The sequence below is a fragment of the Cavia porcellus genome, unplaced genomic scaffold (assembly GCF_034190915.1).
Source record: "Cavia porcellus strain 051 isolate PalLab524CR breed Dunkin Hartley unplaced genomic scaffold, mCavPor4.1 scaffold_5, whole genome shotgun sequence".
NCBI lineage: Eukaryota > Metazoa > Chordata > Mammalia > Rodentia > Caviidae > Cavia > Cavia porcellus.
In genome coordinates, this window is record NW_026947488.1 from 25,208,872 (window position 1) to 25,227,706 (window position 18,835).

At 46.8% G+C, this 18,835-nt stretch overlaps 1 protein-coding gene across 40 annotated transcripts in view; it reads right to left on the bottom strand.

Moving 5' to 3' along the window:
- Positions 1–775: 775 nt before the first annotated feature.
- The window catches only part of Epb41l1 (erythrocyte membrane protein band 4.1 like 1), a 115,219-nt gene continuing 97,159 nt past the window's right edge, over positions 776–18,835 (bottom strand). For 21 of the 40 annotated variants that reach the window (XM_023564198.2, XM_063248417.1, XM_063248415.1 and 18 more), the window contains 6 exons: positions 16,398–16,481; positions 12,344–12,430; positions 11,511–11,594; positions 9,326–9,406; positions 8,995–9,111; positions 776–4,181 (listed from right to left, as the gene is read on the bottom strand). In XM_023564198.2, coding sequence (XP_023419966.2) covers positions 4,173–4,181; positions 8,995–9,111; positions 9,326–9,406; positions 11,511–11,594; positions 12,344–12,430; positions 16,398–16,481 — 462 coding nt within the window. In that variant the 3' untranslated portion in view covers positions 776–4,172. The remainder of the gene's footprint in view (positions 4,182–8,994; positions 9,112–9,325; positions 9,407–11,510; positions 11,595–12,343; positions 12,431–16,397; positions 16,482–18,835) is intronic. The other 19 variants (XM_023564208.2, XM_013150290.3, XM_063248421.1 and 16 more) reach the window with 7 other exon arrangements.

Consider the following 18,835-nt stretch of genomic DNA (forward strand, 5'->3'; position numbering starts at 1 on the left):
TAAATTAATAGAGATGATATGAAATTAATAATGAGATGAAGCAACATATATAAAGGTTGTGGGCAAAGACTCAGGCTGGAGATTGCTATAGATATGATCCTCTAGGGCAGTCATGGTGAACATTTTAGAGCTTTTGGTAACAGCTGGCTGGGGCACATGTGCCATAGGTTTGCCGCTACAGCACTAGGGGGTTTCAGGGAGATCCAATGCATGTGCTCTTCTTTCAGGAACAGGAGGGACCTCGTTTCTCCACATACTATGACCCTCCATGTCTACTGTACTTTGTCTGGAATATTTTCACCTACATTTTTCTCCTTACTTGAGCTTTCTCTTTATTCAGTTCAAAAACCAACTCCTTAGGGAAGCCCTAACTAGCCTCCTATTTGTTTTGGTGTTAGTGAGGCTCAAACTCAGGGCTAAGCATGCACTGTACCACTAAACTATCTGTAGCCTGGCTACCTTGTTCAAATTGAGATCCTTCAGCGGCCCTCCATCCCCTTCTCCTGTATATTTCCTTTCTGGTGCTGATCACTGTGTAATTGTCTTTGACCACTAGCCTGTGAGCTTCTGGATAGCAAAGACTTTGCCTTGTTTGCTGTGGCACCTGCAGAGCCTATAGCAAGACCTGAGCCACACTGGGAGCTCCGGACACGTGTTGAATAAAAGTGTTCTGAGTTGAGATGTCTCCACTCCAGTGTCAGCCTGTCCCACAGTGCCAACCTGTACCAGTGCCAAAGACAGGAGGGGGAGAGAGGGAAGCCAAGGAAGTCTGTGGTTCAGCATCAAACACATTTATTTCACTTTTATTGAGTATACAAGAACAGAGAGCACACGCATACAGCACAGAGCACTGAGGTGGGGGGAGCATGGGGACAAGAGAAGAGAAAGCGGTGTAAGTAAAAAGGAACAGGACAGCATTGCAGTTGTTTGGTAAGGTGCTTTTGAAAAAAATTAGAGTGATGTTGCTCATGCAATTTCAGGCCAGTCTTGAAATGTGCTTGCAGGATTCAAAAACAGAAACAGGTCTTGGCACTTCCTGTACTCTCAGATGGAAAAGATCCAGAAAAAGCAAAATGAGAACAAATAAAGGTCTGTAAGATGGTGGAGTGGAAAAAAACCCTGAAGAGCTTCCAGTTTACATCACTCACTTTGCAAGTGGGAAAACTGAGGCTCCAAAAGGGAACGTGGCTAGCCCAGTGTCACACGGTGAGTTAGGGGCTGAGCCAGGATGGCCACTAAAAATCCTGACTGCTCTCTGGGACCTTTCCCACTATACTACCTGGCCTCTTGGATGGAGAGGTGGCACACAGAGGATGAGAAAGTGTCAAAAAGCAAAAAAGGAAAATAGGTTGAAGACAGATGAGACAAACAGTTCTATTTTCTGTGGAGAGGAGGAGGGGGAAGAAACATTGTCCTAGATTTCAGCTTTGCAGTCCCCTCCTCCCTGGTGGTGCTGCTGCCTCTCTGTGGAAGGATGGGATGGGGACCTCCCTACACTCAGGTGGCCCGCGAGATAAGCTTGGTCACTTCAATTCCACCTTGTCAGCAGGCAGAAACCCCAAAGCAAGAGTCGCCCTCTGAGGTGTGTCTAGAATGCTTGGGACACCTGGTTCCTGCAAAGGCAGGAGGACCTGAGCTGAATTCCGAGTGGCCCAGAGGAAGTAGAGCCACTCCAGCTCCTGGCACAGAAAAAGTGGGAGGTCTCCAGTTGAGAAAGGCAGAAAGGAGGCTTTTGGCTTCTCCACCAGGAGTGTGCTGCTGCCCTTGGGGAGTGCAGGGGGTCTGCTGACCTGCGCTGAGGGGACACGGCTGACTCTGCCATCTGAGAGCCTCATTCTACTTCCCATTTGCCTGCAGAGACAGCAGAGACAGACGCTTTTCTAGTTTCTTGCCCTGCTTCAAGCCAACACCAGCTAAGCAGCCAGGTTATGCCACGTGGGTAACTGTCTAACAAGTCAAAGGGGTGCACATAGCCTGGGCCCTCTGAGGGACATCCCTAGGCAGTAAGCTGGAGGGAGCGGGAAATGCGCTCAGATGGGCCAGCCATGGTTGGGAATTTAAGGCTGGTCAGGGGCGTCCTGGGTCTCTCCTCTCTTCACAATTCCTTCTTCAGCCTGATAACAGTGCCTGGCATGAGTGGGTACTCAATAAATATTTCTTGAATAAGTTTATCAATTGAGAGGTGAAAAGAGGCTGAAAAATTTAAGCACTGTAGGACATTTTCCCTTAGGAAGGGACACTTCCTGAGCTCAGGGAAGTGGCTTGTGGCAAGTAAGCCTGAGGAAGCTCACATGTGCCAGAGGGCAATGCCAAGCAAGTGACAAGTTTTCTCCAAGAGCTCCTGAGGACTTTTGAGGCAACTTTGGGGACTCCGAGAACACAAGCTCCAAGCTCAAAGGCTGACGAAAGGGGGGCTCTCCCAAATCAGGGTCTTTTACAAAGACAGAGCCTTTGGGCAACACTGCCTTCCCCTTCTAATATCCTAGGGAAGGTAAAGCCTTTGGAAATGCAGTTTTCATCTTTCAGGAGCTGACCTGGGTTCACAGCCTTTTTGGCCCAGAAACAAGAGAATGATTCAGAATATGGAAGAGGAGGGGAGGACTGAGCTGGCCATTTTCAAAGAGCCAGATTAAAGCCACTACCTTCTACCTTGGCCAGGGCACCATCTCTCTTTGGGGATGGAGCTACTTATGATCAGGGAATGGCGATGTGGTCAGAGAAGGGCAAGACATGGCAGAAGAAATAAAGTAAAATAAAACAAAGAAAGAGAAGACTGAAAACCAAGGCAAGCCCCCTAGGGAGGTAGGAGGACTGAGCTAGGGGACCTCTACTGTGGAGACTCAGCAGCAGAGTCCTGACTCTGGACCCCATGTTCAAGCACAGACCAGGCCTGGCTGCTACTGCTGGAGGAGAAGGCATCTTGGACCAGTATGTTCAGGACTATATCTGTGTTGCTCCCTCTTGCCGAACCCCTGCCTTCACTGGGAGGGCCCCACTCTCCCCACCAACCACCCAATTACAAACACCACACACAGTATTACTACACTGAACCCATCAGCCCTACTAGGAGCCAGCCACACCCAGAGTTCAGGTCTCCTCAGCTGGGCCAGGTCAGCAAGATCTAGGAACCTTGGGATACATCAATCACAGTCTGATAATTATAATTTTAAAATGTCAGCTTCATACTTACCAGCACTGTTTATTTTAATATTTGTTTCCTGTTATATGTAATATACATAACTTAAAAGCACATCCATACAAATCTCCTACGAGCTGCACCTTCATCATGAGAAACCAGATACAACGTCTACTTCCCTGCCTGTGGCTTTGTTTTCTGTTCCTGCTTTCTTTTCTTTTTCTCAGTTCAAATAAGAGTCATCTGCAGGGGCCCTCAGCAGGACCAGGACCAGGACACAGATCGGGAGGGGTGTGGCCAGAGGGGAGGAGGAAGAGGAGAGAAGGAAGAGGGAGCTGAGACAGAAAATGACAGGACACGTGAGAGTTGAGGGTGAGGGTGGAAGAAGGTAGATTTGGCAGCCCAGTGTCAAGACCCAGAAAATAATAATCCAGTGTTCCTCCTCCTCCTCCTTTCTAAGTGGGAGATGTTTTTTCTTTCTTTCTCAGAAAATGGTTGACTGCATGTCTTGCTGCTGTGACTTCTCTTGCTTGGCTGCACCACCGTTTTCCTTTGCATTCAAGGGGGCAACAGATGCTGGAGAAGAGCAAACGCAATGCTCGTCCACTCTGGACCGTGTGCAGCCAGGGCTGACGGGTGCTTCTACAATCATCATGTCTGGCTTGCTTTTGTGGTTTGGCAGGGGAAAGGGACACACAGGGATTATGGTTGTTATCGTTTTTTTTCCTTGGAAAGTCCCACCAATTCTTCAATTTTTCTGCAAAGGAAATGTAGGTTGTTGTAGATGTTGGTTGTTGCTGTTGGCCGACTGCTCCGCCAGCCCCAGCAGCAGTGCAGAACGCGGTGTTTCCTGTATATATATCTATATCTATATATATCTATGTATATATGCTTTTCCCTTCCCAGTCTCTCAAGAATGACAGTACATTGCAGCTGGGACATCAGTGTTGGCATTGGAGAATCCAGAATGAAGGCCCCTTCTTAATGGTTCTCTGGCTTGAGTTGGACCAGACATGCCAGCATCTCTTCACGGAGGTCAGGATTCCTGGAAGCCAGAGGCAGTGGGGATGGGATGTACAAGCAGAAGAAGGAAAAGAACAATTAGTAATTGTTGTCACCCACCTCTAACTACACAGCAAGTTCTTTTACCTAACCTTTACTGTATGCCCAGTGACTCAGAGAGGCAGTGATTTGTCCAAGGCCACACAGCTCTGTGTGTGGTGGCTGAGAACTGACTCACGTCTCTGTACTCCGGAGCCCAGGTGTGTTTGTTGCCAGGGAAGTAATGTCTTTTACTTTGGCCTGAATTTTTCCTCTCTTCTGGGAATCAAATTCAGGTCTTGGTGCTTGCCAGGCAAGCGCTTATGCCACTGAGCTATATCCTCAGCCTTAAAACTTTATAAAATGTCCTTTAACAATGAGAATCTAAGGTTATAATCATTTCTCTCTTTGTTCCTATCTTTTCTCAAGAAAGTGTTTAGTCATGATTACAGATGTTCTGTCTTCACTTGTCTGTCGTCACTGTAGCTTGCAGATTAAACTCTAGACAGCGGTGTCTAAATAAAGTGGAACCAGGATTTCAATTGAGGCTTAACTTTCAAACTCACAGTTTAATGATGTGAGCTCTGCAATCAGACTCTCTGAGTCCAAATCTCACTCCCTGGCCTGCTAGCACTGTAATTATGGACAAGCTTCTTAATCTCTCTAAGCCTCAGTTGCTTCCTCTACCAAACTGATTCTGCCTTGCACAGTTAAGATAGGAATCACAGCAAGTGCCTAGTACACAGTAAGTACTGAATGAATGTTCTTATTATTACCATTACTGTTACTGTTACTTTAACTGCAGCCCTTGTCCTGATCCTTCAAAGGGTAAAGGTTGCCTTTCCCAAGCATTGTCATTCCTTTTTTTTAATAACTATTTGTCTTTTTCGTTTTTATCGGTACCAGGGATCGAACTCACGACTGCCTGCTTGCAAGGCAGGCGCTTATGCCGCTGAGCTAAATCCCCAGCCCCCTACATTGTCATTCCTGAGCTCAGCACTGTGCTTGCAACACAGCAACTACTCAAAAACATTTAGCATATGGAATATCATTCTTGTCTCTTGCCACTCAACTATGGTCAAGTTACTAATCAAGTTGGAAACGGACCATTCGTGGCTTATTTGACAGATGGGAAAATTGAAGCCCAGGGGGCTCAATGATTTAGCAAGTTGATGGCAGAACAAAGGCTAGAACCCAAGGTTCCAAACCCGAGGTTTTGGAACAGGCAAGTTTTGCCTCATGTAGTTCAAAGTCTGAAACTAAGAAAGCTCCAGGAAGCTGAATGAGTGCCTTCTTGCTGGCAGTGTTTGGGAGACAAGGCCTCTCTGTAGGAGGCAGGCTAGAGGTAAAGATAGAACATGCATGTGCATGTGCCCAAGCGTTGCAGGAGAAAAGAAAAAGGCTCTGTGTGAGATGGACATGTTTTCACACTCATGGCAAGAACTTCAAGGACAAATCATTTAAGAAGGAAGCCAAGAGCCAACTGAAGCTGGGACAGAGATTTCTGCAGCACATAGAGATAGAAACTAAGAGGAAGAGTGGCAAGATGGAATGTTCTCATAGAAAGGGCCTCAGGCACCAGGGCAGTGGTGATGTCTATAGCTTAACTTGCTCAGTGCTCTTGTTGACCCTTAAATACGGCAAGATCTCAGTGGGCAAGGAAACAGCTATATCCTGCTTAGCCTCTTCTTCATGCAGGACACCATCCCTGTATTCAGAGATACTATTTAGTTATTAGAACAGCTCCAATTCATAGATGAACATCAATTTACTAATAAGGAAACTGAGGCCCAGAGACATGCCTCTTGGCCATGGTTATGTAGGTATCTCTGTCTCCAAAACCTGGGTGTACCTTTTTCTACTCAGTTCTACTACTCTTTAACAGGGTATTTTTTTCCCCTGACATTGCCAGGATACATGTTAAACTTGCTCACTGATATTGGTAGCTGTCCTATAAATCGCTGTAATCAGCTTTCCGGGTATATGAGACCTCCACAAGACCACAGACACTTCAGAAGCACCAGGGAGATCTAAACAATACTGTAGTATAATTTATTCCCTCAGTTTATCATCACAGAGTCCTTCCATGCAGTATTTGTTAGCCTGCTTTGAGTTCATGGTAATAATGTTCATAATGAACTATTCTTTTATTACCAGGCATATATGCACGATCTGCTAACACTCCGGGACAGTCAGTGTGGTAAGCAGGTTACAAGCCATTAGTTGCCTCTGGAGTCTAACAGATTAGGTTTGACTCTCTAGTCAGTCCATCATGGTCAAAGTTCTATGAGATTGTGAGAAAGCCACTTACAGTCTCTAAGCCTAGTTTCTTTATTCACAAAACAAATGAACAGATAACCATACTTATGTTAAGTGCATTGCCTGGTGCCTGGCATAGTGTAAGGACTCGATAAACAATGGTAGTCATTGTTGCTATGAGTATCATTGTCATTTAGAGGATGAAGAAACACTTCCTGAAAATGTTAAATAACTTGCTCAAGGTCATAGAGCTAATAAAGAGCAGGATGTGGGACCGGAATTCAGGCGTGTAGCACCACAGAGCTCTTCTGCAGGATACCAACCTGCACGTGTCTGCTAAGTCAGTGTTTTTTTAAGCATCTTAAGAAGGAGTTTTCTAATTCAAAGCTTTCTCCCTAGAATTAGGGAGTGTGACTCTACTAAGAGTCAGGGTGGCTCCTACAGGGCAATGACTCATGGTAAAGCACGTGGAAAAGGCAAGGGAGAGACTGCCGCTTCTTCAGGGTGACCTTTACATAATGATCAGAAGAGACAGGGACTGTATGGTATATGTGGGGAGCGATGGCATCAGAGAAAGAACTGAAGAGGAGGGAACGGGACAGCCAAGGGAGCAAAGAGGAGGAGGACTTGAAAGCTTGCAAGGCCGAGGGGGAGGCCAGGATGAGCACTTCCATGCCCAGGGAAGTGGGCAGTTAGGGTCTGCCTGGGGATTTCCAGGGAAAGATGAATGAGAAAGGAAACAGAGATCAGATGAGAAACACGTGACAGATACCCTTGAAAATGAGAAAACTGAGTTCCCATGAGGGAAGAAACCTGTGGCCACACCAGTCGACGGTATACAGCCAGGTCTCTGGATTCCTAGCACAGAGCGCTTGGTATCAGCGATTCCTATCCCTGGCCACGTAGGACCAAAGAATAAATAATGGTTCCAGGAGATACAGATTCCAGTCTAGCTTTTCCAAATCAGACTATGATGAAAGTTCTCTAGTAAAGTATCTTCACTGTATTTTATTTTATTATTTTTAATAATACATTTAGTATTGATATGGAGCATTATTTCACTTTTCATTACTTGCTGGACATCTGTAGGTCCCGGGAACCTACAGGGATGATTCTGTGCTTTTTAGCACAAGCAGTTTTCATGTCCCTGTCTAGCCCCTATATTAAGCTTCCCTAGGTAGTGCAGCCAGCTCTGCGTCAGCTTGGCAAGTGACCACCTGCCAAGAGGCTGCGATTTGGTGTGTGTGCAGCAAAGCAACTAGGTTACTGAGGGGACAGGAGGGACAATAACTTGCATCAAAGCCTGATTAGGGCTGACAGAAAAGCTCCATTCATAGCCAACTCATACTTTTAGTTCAGTATAGGATCAACAGGAACAGTATGACTGTGTGTGTATATGCACGTGCGCGTGTAAAACAGCCTACTATACTTATCATCTCAATGTGTCATCAGTGTAAAAATTATTGAGATGGTCTATGTGACCTACAGCCCCACCAATCTTCATTGTATTTTGAGATGGGGGATTGATAAGTTGCCCAGGCTGGCTTCAAGCTTGTGATCCTCCTGCCTCAGCCTCCCAAATAGCTGGGATTACAGGTGTGCACAAGTACACTTAGCCGTTTACATTCTTTTTTTTCCACATTAAATCTTCAAAATTCCTGCATGTATTCTATCCTTAAAGCACATCTCATTTTGGATTAACCAATTTTAAATGTGGCTCACTAGCCATATTTGAGTTGTCATACTGGATAGCACAAACCATTCGCATCACTGCAGAAGTTCTCCTGGCAGGATTGGTCTAGACCAAGAGTCATCAGTCAGGCTTTCAAAGTGGCAGGAAAATGTAGCAGCACTTTTTCTTTTAACATTAAGGAGGCAGGAGCCAAAAGAAGAGAAAGAAACAGTTGCCTATCTTTCTAGAAAAGACTGATTTCATATATTTAAGGAAAAGACCCAGTGGAGACTAGTTGTGTTGTTGTTTTGGTAGCTCGGGGAATCGAAACCAGAGCCTTCACACTGAGTGCTACCGCAGCTCTTCTGTATTTTTCATTTTGAGACAGAGTCTCCCTAGGTCACTAAGTTGGGCAGGCTAAGCTTAAACTTGTGATCTGGCATCAGCCTCCCATAATGCTAGAGACCAGACATTATTTATGGAGTCTTTGGGGTGGTAATTTTTTTCACTGTAGTATAATATATGAAATGTGTAAAGTGAACAAATCATCCTAAAGTGAAAAAATCTAAGTGTTAATAAGAACTTGACTTTTTTGTTTTTGCTTTTGTTTGTTTGGCCAGAGAGGTCACATGTACCTCTACCCTCAATCGCAACTATAATTCTGTGCTCCCTTTTCTTCACTTTTCTGAGTCTGAGGCCCGAAACCTCAAAAAACCCTCTCCCCTTTCCCTGTCTCTGGGGGAGCTGCTTCTCCTTTGAGCTGCAGAGGAGGGCTGAAGCTGCACTATGCATCATGTCCCTTGGATGTTCAGGTGGAAAGGATCCCTTCAGAATCTTGTCGCTGCTCCCTCCTGCCTGTCACCACTGCAGAGCTTCGGAGCCTTACCTGTGGCTTCTTGTCCCTCTCCTCCGGGGATGGATCTGTTTCTCTGTATACGACAGCTTTGGTTACCAGCATGTCAGGGTGCTGCAGCTTGGCCTCCTTGATGGCCAAAGCCAGGGCCTGGTGGACAGAACAGCAAAGTGAGGCCCTGAGAACACAAACCCCTTAAAAGGCCAGGGATGGGAAGTTGAATGGTTAGAGGGAAAGACTAGAACTCAGATCTTCTGGCCCCTTCTGGAGCCCATTCAGTGCTGTTTTCTTGGGGAATCCTTATCTGAAAGGGTCGGCAAGAAGTAGACATCTCTGCCCAGTGGTTCATGGATCGTCCTCATACCTGGTCTTGATCAACATCTTCATCTCCAGTGATGATGATTCGCTTCTCGATCCTTGTCTCAGAAAACCCTCCCTTCACAGTCTGCAGAAAGAGAGAGGGGGAGAAGGAAAGGAAGTGGGAGGGAGGTTACTCTTGGATCTGCAGGGACAGCAACTTTGACAGTGGATCTTCTCAAAGCATCTTGTAAGGACAAGGCTGAGAACCACACAGTTCCCTTCCCTCCTGGCTTCCTAAGCTTTTCTAATTTTGGAACTTCCGACAAATCTTGTCTGGCTGCCACCATTCCCCCAGCTACCAACCTTCCCATGTCTATGTTCCAAGTCCAGCTCAGTTGCTGCCTCCCTAATCCTGGATGGAATACCTCAAGGCCATCCTGCCTTGGTGCCCCCGTACACGGATTTTCACAGTTCCAGACGTCTGCCTGGTGCTGCACACTTGTGTGTGTGTACTTGGCCTTGCTCACCTCACCAGGCTGTGGGCTCCTGAGGGCAAGGCCTGTATTTCATTATCCCTGCATCCCCTCCTCCCTTCCACTTCAGGGAAGTGCTGAATGCAGATTTGTTGAATGAACACATGAATGAAATGTGAATGGTGACAAGGTTCTACCTTAAATGATTTTGAACAAAACTACAAGAGAAGATTATATTGATGATAGTTATTACCGCTACTGTTTTCTAAAGGGGTGGGATTTGGGAGAAAGTTCAGAAGTAAAAGACAGGGCAGGATCTCACTGTCTGACATATTTAAGGAGAGTGTAGCTGAGGAAAATCTCAGCTGGAGTCAAGCAAGGGTAGGCAAAAAGAAGAGGGCACCCAAGGGGTAGTGCCAAGAGGGACTTTGGAAAGGAAAGCTTTCTGGGCTGTATGCTGGGGGGTGTGTGATCTAAAACCTTCCCATGAAGCTTGCAGCAAAGTCAGCATTGTTTACTAATGCTTTTGGTGTAAAGTTTTTTTCTAGTAAATGTGACAAAATGCTGAGTCCTACACAGGAGTGGGCAGGGACTGGGACAGAGTTTCTGCACAAAGAGTCAATGTTACTACCAGGTTTCTCCTGCAATGGCTCAGCAGAACCTCCACTGTAAACAGCTGGGCTTAGCCCCTCCCCCAAGGCCTTCAGCCCTAGCTCTGCTCCCTTCCCCCTTCCTCCTGGGCAGTGTGGCCCAGGAGCCGCACAGCAACCCTTTGCTCCTTTGACTGTGCCACAGCTGATACCCCCAGGACTGCCCCCCTCTTCTGGCCTTTTCTCCTCCCTCTCACTCCAATTCCCACCTGATCCAGAACATGACCCCTAGGCGTGAGGTTTCTTTGTCTTTTTTTTTTTGAGACAGGATCTCACTATGTCTTCCAGGCAGGCCTCCCAAGTGCTGGGGTTACAGGCGTGCGCTGCCATGCCTGGTTTGCGCCTGAGTTCTTATCAGGTTCTACCATTCTCCTTTCTCTCAGCTATCTGTAGCTCACGGTGGACCTAACATCCTCTCTAAAAGCCTGTTTTCATGGGTCTGATTTCCCTTAGATTCAGATCTTCCATGGTCAAATCTGCCCTGGTACCTCTTTTATCTTCCTCCATATTCTGCTTCTTCTGCCCCTAGTTCCACCCAGCTTCCCAGTTTCACGCTCTCACACTGCTTCCCATTTCCCACAAACACAGCACGCTGCCGCTGCCGCCTGCCGCCACAGGGGCCATAGGGCCGGCACAAAGTTGCTGCTTGGTAGCATTTGTTCAGTGAACAAAGAAGGAAATACGCACAGTTTCTGCTCCATCTTCTGCTCTGCTTAGAGAGCCTACAACTGTCTTCTCCCTCGGTGCCCTACTTGGCCTCTAGGACCCTGCTGCTGAAATTCTACTGCTTCCAGAGGATGCTCCCTGACACTTTGGAACCTTCCTGCATGGCATTCCCTCTAAATTCCTCTAGCACTTAAAGTCCATAAGGTGCACATGCCATGGTTTACAATTACATCAAAAAAGAGGATCTTATTCCCCATCCTGGCTGTCAGTGTTGTGAGTTCAGGGCCCAGGCCTAGGACAACAGCAGCACGGGACAAAGCACACAGCACTCTAGAAACTGGCAATGCCACAGGTCTCCTTTGTTCACCTGAAAGACTGAGAAGCTAAAGCCAAGCCAAGCCACGGCAATAACCTTCCCACCTGCAGCCCACTGGGGCCTGGGGGGCCTGCTGCTACTCACTTTGGTAACATGGGTGGTGGTAGAGGTTGAGAGGGTTTCCGCAGTGGCGCCGTAGGTGCTGGTGAGGACATCTTTCCCGATGATCTGCAGAATATAACCACCCCCACCCCGGGCATCAGGTCAGGACACTGGGCTCTCTATAGCAGTGGGCAGGGTAGGGAAACCCAGGGGACAGGAGGGGCCCATGGCAGCAAAGATGCTTTGGATTATTAAGAATTCAAGAATATTGATCTTCAGAATCCTAGACCCATAACATTCTCAATCTGGGGATCTGAGATTCCTACAGCCTGAGATGCCTGAGGCCCAGAATCCTATTAACACTCTAGAATCCTAGAGGAATGAATGGAGAGATCCGAGATAGAGATGCAGCCCTCCCAATCCCTCATCCTGTCACATCCCGGGCAGGTTTCTGGGGCTAGATGATGAGAACAACAGTCTTTGAGAATCAATGAATTGGAAAAGACCTCACAATAAGATGCAGAGTTACAGGCAAGCAGCCACAGCAGTGCCAGGCTCAGAATCCAAGTCCTGGATCCTAGTCCTGCTCTTCCTGGTTGGTAACTAGGGTGGATGCAAAAGAACCATCACAGGCACCCCAAGGTGAGGGCCACGTACCCTCCTACTACCAATGTCTTGCTTACATGTGACGGGAAACTGAGGAGACGCTAGTGGCACCAAGGAGCAGCGGGCACCTGAAAACACGTCCACTTCTTCATGCTGCACTTAAAAGGGCACTTTCTGGGCCCAACCTATACTTGCTGTAAGCCATGTATGGGCCCGTGCCCACTTCTCAGCTCCAAGTCCCCTAGCCTGAGCTGACTCTGCCCACTTACCGGAGAAAGAGAACGGATTTCCGTGGCCACCGTCTGTGGGCCTGGGATCATGGCAGCTGCCCCCTTCCCGGACTTGAGACTGTTCTCCTGGGGAAACAATAGTACTCAGAGGGCCAGGTCTCAGGTGGGCAGGGCCCCAGGATGGCCGGAGCACGTGGCCACGTGGCTCTCACAGCCACAAGGCTGAGCAGTAACACAGAAGCAGAGAACTGAAGGCATCGTTCAGCTCGGTGTCTCTCACTCACTTCTTGCCTGCTCACTCATAGACACAATTGTATACTCACTCACACAGTCACTCATTCAACACAATTACTCATTTAACAAACATTTACTGAGTGCCTCGCGTTAGGGACACTGTGGTGAACAAGATGTTATACTGCTCTCCAGAACACTAATGCATAGGGACCCTTGGGTTCTTGTCCTGGCCCTGCCATATTCTAGCTATGTGACCTGGGGCAGAGCTGCTCCTTCCTTGTAATTCCATGGATTTAGCTCTAATAAGGAACCCCTGCTCACTCCCACAAATATCTCATGAAGCTAACTGGGAGAAAGGCTTTGCAAACCAAAATCTGAAGGATAAATACAGGAGCACAGGTTGACAGGTAACAATATTATAATTACTGTTTTCTGAGTATTTGTTATGTGTTAGATATTATTTTAAGGATGTTACATCCAAGAATTCATTCGATCCTCATGACAATTGTAGGAAATTGTTTCTAATAGTCCTGCTTTATGGATGAGAGACAGGAGTGGAGAGGCATGCTAAGTGACTTGTTCAAGTCCCCCAGCAAATTAGCAGAGCCAGAAGTGCTAGAGCGGGCAGACCCCAAGTCCAACAGGCATATGTGTTCTATACCACTGCTCTACCCTGGAGACTCATCCTTGAGCCAGCTCTCCTGATTCTGCTTTGGTCCCTGATTTAGTTTCCCATGACTGTCCAGGTGCAGAAGTGTCTGTCCACTTCTGCACCATCTCAAGGCTTGGCCTTGTCTCTCTAGGGGTCCAGCACTGCCCATTCAGCAGGTCCTCAGCTGACTGACTCCAGTCCTGGTCTGTGCCTGACACCAGACGTGGCCTCTGCCTGCCTGCCAAGAAACGGTAGAAACCCCTTGCATCTCGCCTGCTTGGCCTACACATGCATCCAGCTGAGACTGCTGGTGACCTGGTCATTCGGCATGCGAGTGTCATCACAAGGCACTTTGCCAGAGGCACTTGGGATCCCAGAACATGAAAGCAGCTTCAGACTCAGTGTTTCCTCTCTGGATTAGGGCCCCTTAAATCCTACTGTTACTTGGGCTGTTCTCCCATGAAGCCTCTTATCCTCTCACTGCCCCCTTTCCCAGGGCCAAGCTTATGTCCCCTTCACACTGAAAACAGAAGCCACTAAATGGGACACGAGTTGTTCAAAACAAAAGTACTACTGCTCCTCCCACTCCTCCAGTATCCTCAGCCAGTCTCTCCTGCACTTCTCTGGCCAAGGCAATTCCTCACATGCCCCACTCATCACTCACTCAAGATCTTCTGCCTCCTGGAGAGGCCCAGGTCCCCCACTGCTTTACCTCCATCTCAGATCTCCCCAAATCCTAGACCTTTAGGACCAGCTTTCCTTGGAAATGTCCCATAGGTATCTCACACTCATCAAATTCCAAACAGAACCAACGCCTCCCTCACTGACACGTGAAGAGTGTTCTCTGTTTATACCAGCTGTCAGGTGTTGAGGGGATCACACTTCTGGACCCCCCCAAATTTCTGAGTCAAGAGATCTGAAGCAGGGCCATCTTCCTTTCTCACAGGTGCCAGGGACCATGCTGTGAGAACCACTGGCCAGTGAATAGCATGCCCATCACATATTTCTGCCTGTCACCTGAATCTTCTACCCACAATTTAATCCTGAACTTCACTACCTCTGTGCCTCCTGAACCCCAAGTCTTCCTTGGTACTCACCTCCTCGAACTAGGCCCGCTGCAGCTGGACCCAGCCCCTATCCTATTTCCCCACCTTCTCTGTCTCTGGCGTGGGCTCAGAGCCTGGGAAGCTGTCTTCACGGTGCCTGGCACGGCACTTCACACATCGTGGGTGTTCAATAAATATTTAGCAAAGGAAGGAAAGAAGCAGGAAGAAGGGAAGGAAGGAGGAGGGAAGGAATTTTTGCTTCAGTCCGTGCTCCACACAACTTGTTATTCTTTCTAAGACACAGAAACATATAAACTGATGATAGCATGCTTCCACTTTAAAAATGTGACTCCTCACTAGAGCTTGAACTCCATTCATGACACTGGAGGCCTTGTAAGCTCTGGCCCAGCCCTGTCTTCCTCCTCCTTGTCTTTGTGCTCCTCCTGCACACACTTGCCCCCGGCTTTGCTGACCACCTGTCTTTTTCCAAACACTGTGCTCCTTCCTGCTCCTGCCCTTATATCCACTGCCTTCTCCTGTTGCTATCCTCAGTCTATGCTCCAGGCTCAGCTCAGCTGTTCCCCCTCGGGTAACATCTCCCCCTGCTCCTCCTGTGGGGGGCGACCTGTAACTGTCCTCCAAGGGGGCCCAGGCTAGCTTTATTAGTTGCATGAGAGCAGGAAAGAAATAATAGTAGCTCACGCCTACAGACCTCTTCCTATGTGCTAGGCATTACTCTGGGGCTCTGCATAGACACTTTAGTTCATTCTCACATGATCCCTTTGAGATATGTTTTATTATTCCCCCTTACCCATGGAAGCAAAAACTGAGGCTTGGAGAGGTTCAGATGACTTGCCCAAGGTCATGCAGCCAAGAAATGAGAGGGCTGGGCCTTGTTCACCACTGTGCACCCAGGACGTACACACAGTGGCACAGTACATGATACAGTACAGGTGCTCATGACAATGACAAGAAATAAATCCTAGCAGAGTTTCTTCAACTCTGAGTCTATACCAGGCAGACAGTAGAGACTCATCAATGTTTTTGGAACAAATGGATAGACAGGTGGATGGATGGATGGATGGATGGATGATATTACTGCCTGCTCACCATACAGACAAATTTAAATTTAGCCCTAAAGGATGCCAGTGCCCCGTGGTGAAAGGTTGGGGGAGAGAAAGTACTATGTAACCAGAGAGAAGTATACAAGCTAATAACTCATTTGGTTTATTAACCCTAAAATACTTGTTTATTCAAAACCTACCTCCTGAGGAGTCTAAATTAATGCAATTTTCTTCTTATATGTATGGAAGCGGTTTGGTAAGAGAAAGCAACTAAAAACTCTCAGTAGCTCAAGATAGATCTGAATCAGGCATTGTCGAGTGGCAGGTGTTAAAAGTGGGGCTTCTGGTATCAGAACACCTGGAGTTAACCTGAAACTATCACTTACTGGTTGTGTACCTTACCTCTCTGAGCTCCAGTTTCCTCATCAGTAAAGGGCGTAGAAGAAAGACCATCCACCTCAGTTTCATAATCCATTCAATGTTCTTATCACACTGCCTGGTCCCATAACCCATGTGCCAAATGCTGTCTGTTCTATTTCATTATCAAAGGCACTGTGAACTAGACTGAATGTGGGTTATTTCCACTCTACAGATGTGGACACCTGAGGCCAAGGTTTTTCCTTCATGGGCCAGACAGTAAAGAGAAGAATTACAAGGTCCCTTGGAAAGTCGGAAATCCTGTATCCAACTCAGGTTCATACTGCCATCTACTGACCATGGCAAGGAGAAGACATGTAGCCACCAAGAGGATGAACCCTCAGGGAGGATTTGTAGGTTCATCTTCAGCCTGGAGGTGAGATGCACCAGTGAAATCTCATGATGGGATTCACGCACTCTAAGAATCAAGTATTATCCTCCCTCTTCCCCTGCATAGCTGAGATGGTCCAGATACCTGAGATGCAGGGGTTCTACCTCCTACATTATTCAATTGGAAAAACTGGCTTGACAGCATGTCTGGGAGTAACTAAGGTATCAGACAATACATCTTTGACTGTGTGTCTCAGGAAGGCAGCTAAGGGCTTGCCGAAGCAGCTGGGCAGCACTGTATTAGGGTGTGGGGTTAGGGGCCGAGGAGAAGCCTCCTGCATTCCACTTACCATGGTGGTCGATATGGTCTCTGTGGTGATGGAGGGGGTAGTTGTCATGAACTCCTTCCCCAGTGGGGCACTCCCATCAACCTGCTGGCCAGACGAAGAGCAGTTAGGAATGGAGGGAGCCAGATATCCTGTGGCATCTGTCACCTGAGCTCAGGGTGTTTGCAATTAGTGACAGCCATGAGAGTGAGTGCTGACAGGTTGGTCCACATATAGAATTACAGAGGGGTCTCCCAGGCCCTTTGCTTCATTTCAACTGTTCTATTTGACAAAGAAAAAATACTTCTAATTTGACAAATTCTAGCCAAATCTCAGTGCATATAACCTTTGACCTAGCAATCTGTAGGAATTTTCCTTTTGGATATGAACTTTGAAAAATTCACCAAAAAATAACAAGCAAGTTCACTGCAGCACTGATTGCTAACTGCAAATCACAAAAACCACCACCGGATTCTAATGGGACAACAAATTAATGCAGGACTTGTTTCCTAAGTGGGACCAAGAAAAGTAAGGTGGGAGCTGGGCACACTGGTGCATACCTGTGATCCCAGCATTCTGGGACGCCGAGGTGGGGGGGGGGCAGTTTGAGCTCAGTCTGAATAATTTAGCCACTTAGTGAGATTCTGTCTTCAAAAAACAAAAGATGTTGGGGGAAGCTGTGCATTTAGCTGAGTGTGAAGGTCTTGAGTTCAACCTCTTAGAATAAATAAGTAAATAAAGAGGGAGAAGGAAGAAGAGGAAGAGGAGGAAGAGGAAGAGGAGGAGGAGAAAGAGAAAAAGAAGAAGGAGGAGGAGGAGAAGGAGAAGGAGAAAAAGAGTCAGGTAGGCAATGACAACTGGGAGTGATTTCTAAAATACTAAGGAAAAAAGTAAGCTGTAAAGGAGAATGATCATCTGTGTAAAAATTTTAAGTATATAGAAATGTAGGCATCTACACTGGCATGTGCATACAGTGTTCTTCCTGGGAGGCAGCACAAGAACAACTTTATTTGGTTCAAGTTGATTTTTTTTTTTTTTTTTGTATCAGCGACTGAACTCATGACCTCAGGCTTTCCAGGCAAGCACTTAAGCCACTGAGCTAAATCTCTGGCCCCTCTATTTGATTTTTATTACTGTAAATTGTTTGTTTTGCTTTGTTGATAAGAGTTTCTGAGATGTGAGGTTTTGTGTCATTTTAAAATTCTTTATAATTTTCTGTATGAAAACAAAACAAAAGATACTAAGATAAAGCAGGCCAGAAGGACATGTAGCTTACCCACAGCCACAAAGCCCACCAGAACTCAGAAAATTCTGGAAATAACAGTTGCTGATGTTGTTGATTTAAATTTTATCTTACCTTTCACTCTCTCCTCTCCTTCCCTTACTCTCTCCCTCTCTCCTCTCCCCTCCCCTCACTTCTCCCTCTCTGTGTGTGCTAAGAATCAAACCCAGGACCTTGAGCATGCTAGGAAAGTGCTCTACCACTGCAGTTATTCCCCAAACTTATTGTGAAAATAAAGCCTGCTCACCAGAACAAGAAGGACCCCAGAGCTGCAGCTCTCCCAGCCAGGAAGAACCGAGAAGGCATCTCTTAGGCTCATAACCTCAATTTTCTTTCTTTTTTTTTTTTTTTTTTTTTTTTTTTGTCTTTTTCATTTTTATCGGTACCAGGGATCGAACTCATGACTGCCTGCTTACAAGGCAGGCGCTTATGCCGCTGAGCTAAATCCCCAGCCCCTTTTTTTTTTTTTTTTTTTTTTTTTTATAACCTCAATTTTCAAAGCTTAAAACCCACAGAAACAGGAAACAGTGGGAAACGCACTTTAAGCAGTACATCCACGTCTGTGTATGACAGTTTCTCCAGGCGAATAGGCATGCTTCATCTTGCTAAAAAAATAATTTGGGGGCCTCCTCCTAACTCTCACATTTGTTCATTATACAATCTAAAGTGGAACCATTATGCATTAAAAAAAAATGACCCAGGGTGAGCTATTCAGACTAAACCCAGATTGAGATTTCTTTCTCTAAGAAATCCTGGGAAAAATTTCTCCAATTCTTTCAAGTGGTGTGAAAACCAGGGTCCTACTCCACTAGTCATGACAACATTCCCAGGGAAGATGAGGCAGGATCATCTCCATTTTATGGATGAGGAAACTGAAGTTTTAAGAAGGGTTCTCTGGGAGCCATGTGCAGTGGCACATGCCTGTAATCCCAGGTACTTGGAGGGCAACGATGGAAGAATTATAAGTTTAAGGTCAGCCTGAGCAATATCGCAAGACCCCTTTCTCAAAAAAAACCCAAAAAACTGTAGCTCCACTCCTCCCACCCCTGGAGCTCAGAGAAGACACTGAAACTCAGAAAAGCACTGGGATTAAAATGAGGGGCCCAGGAAGCTGAAGTGGGAGGAGATGGCTGTGGCGCTTGGCCATGCAGTGAGGACCCCACTCCCCAATGCCTGATGC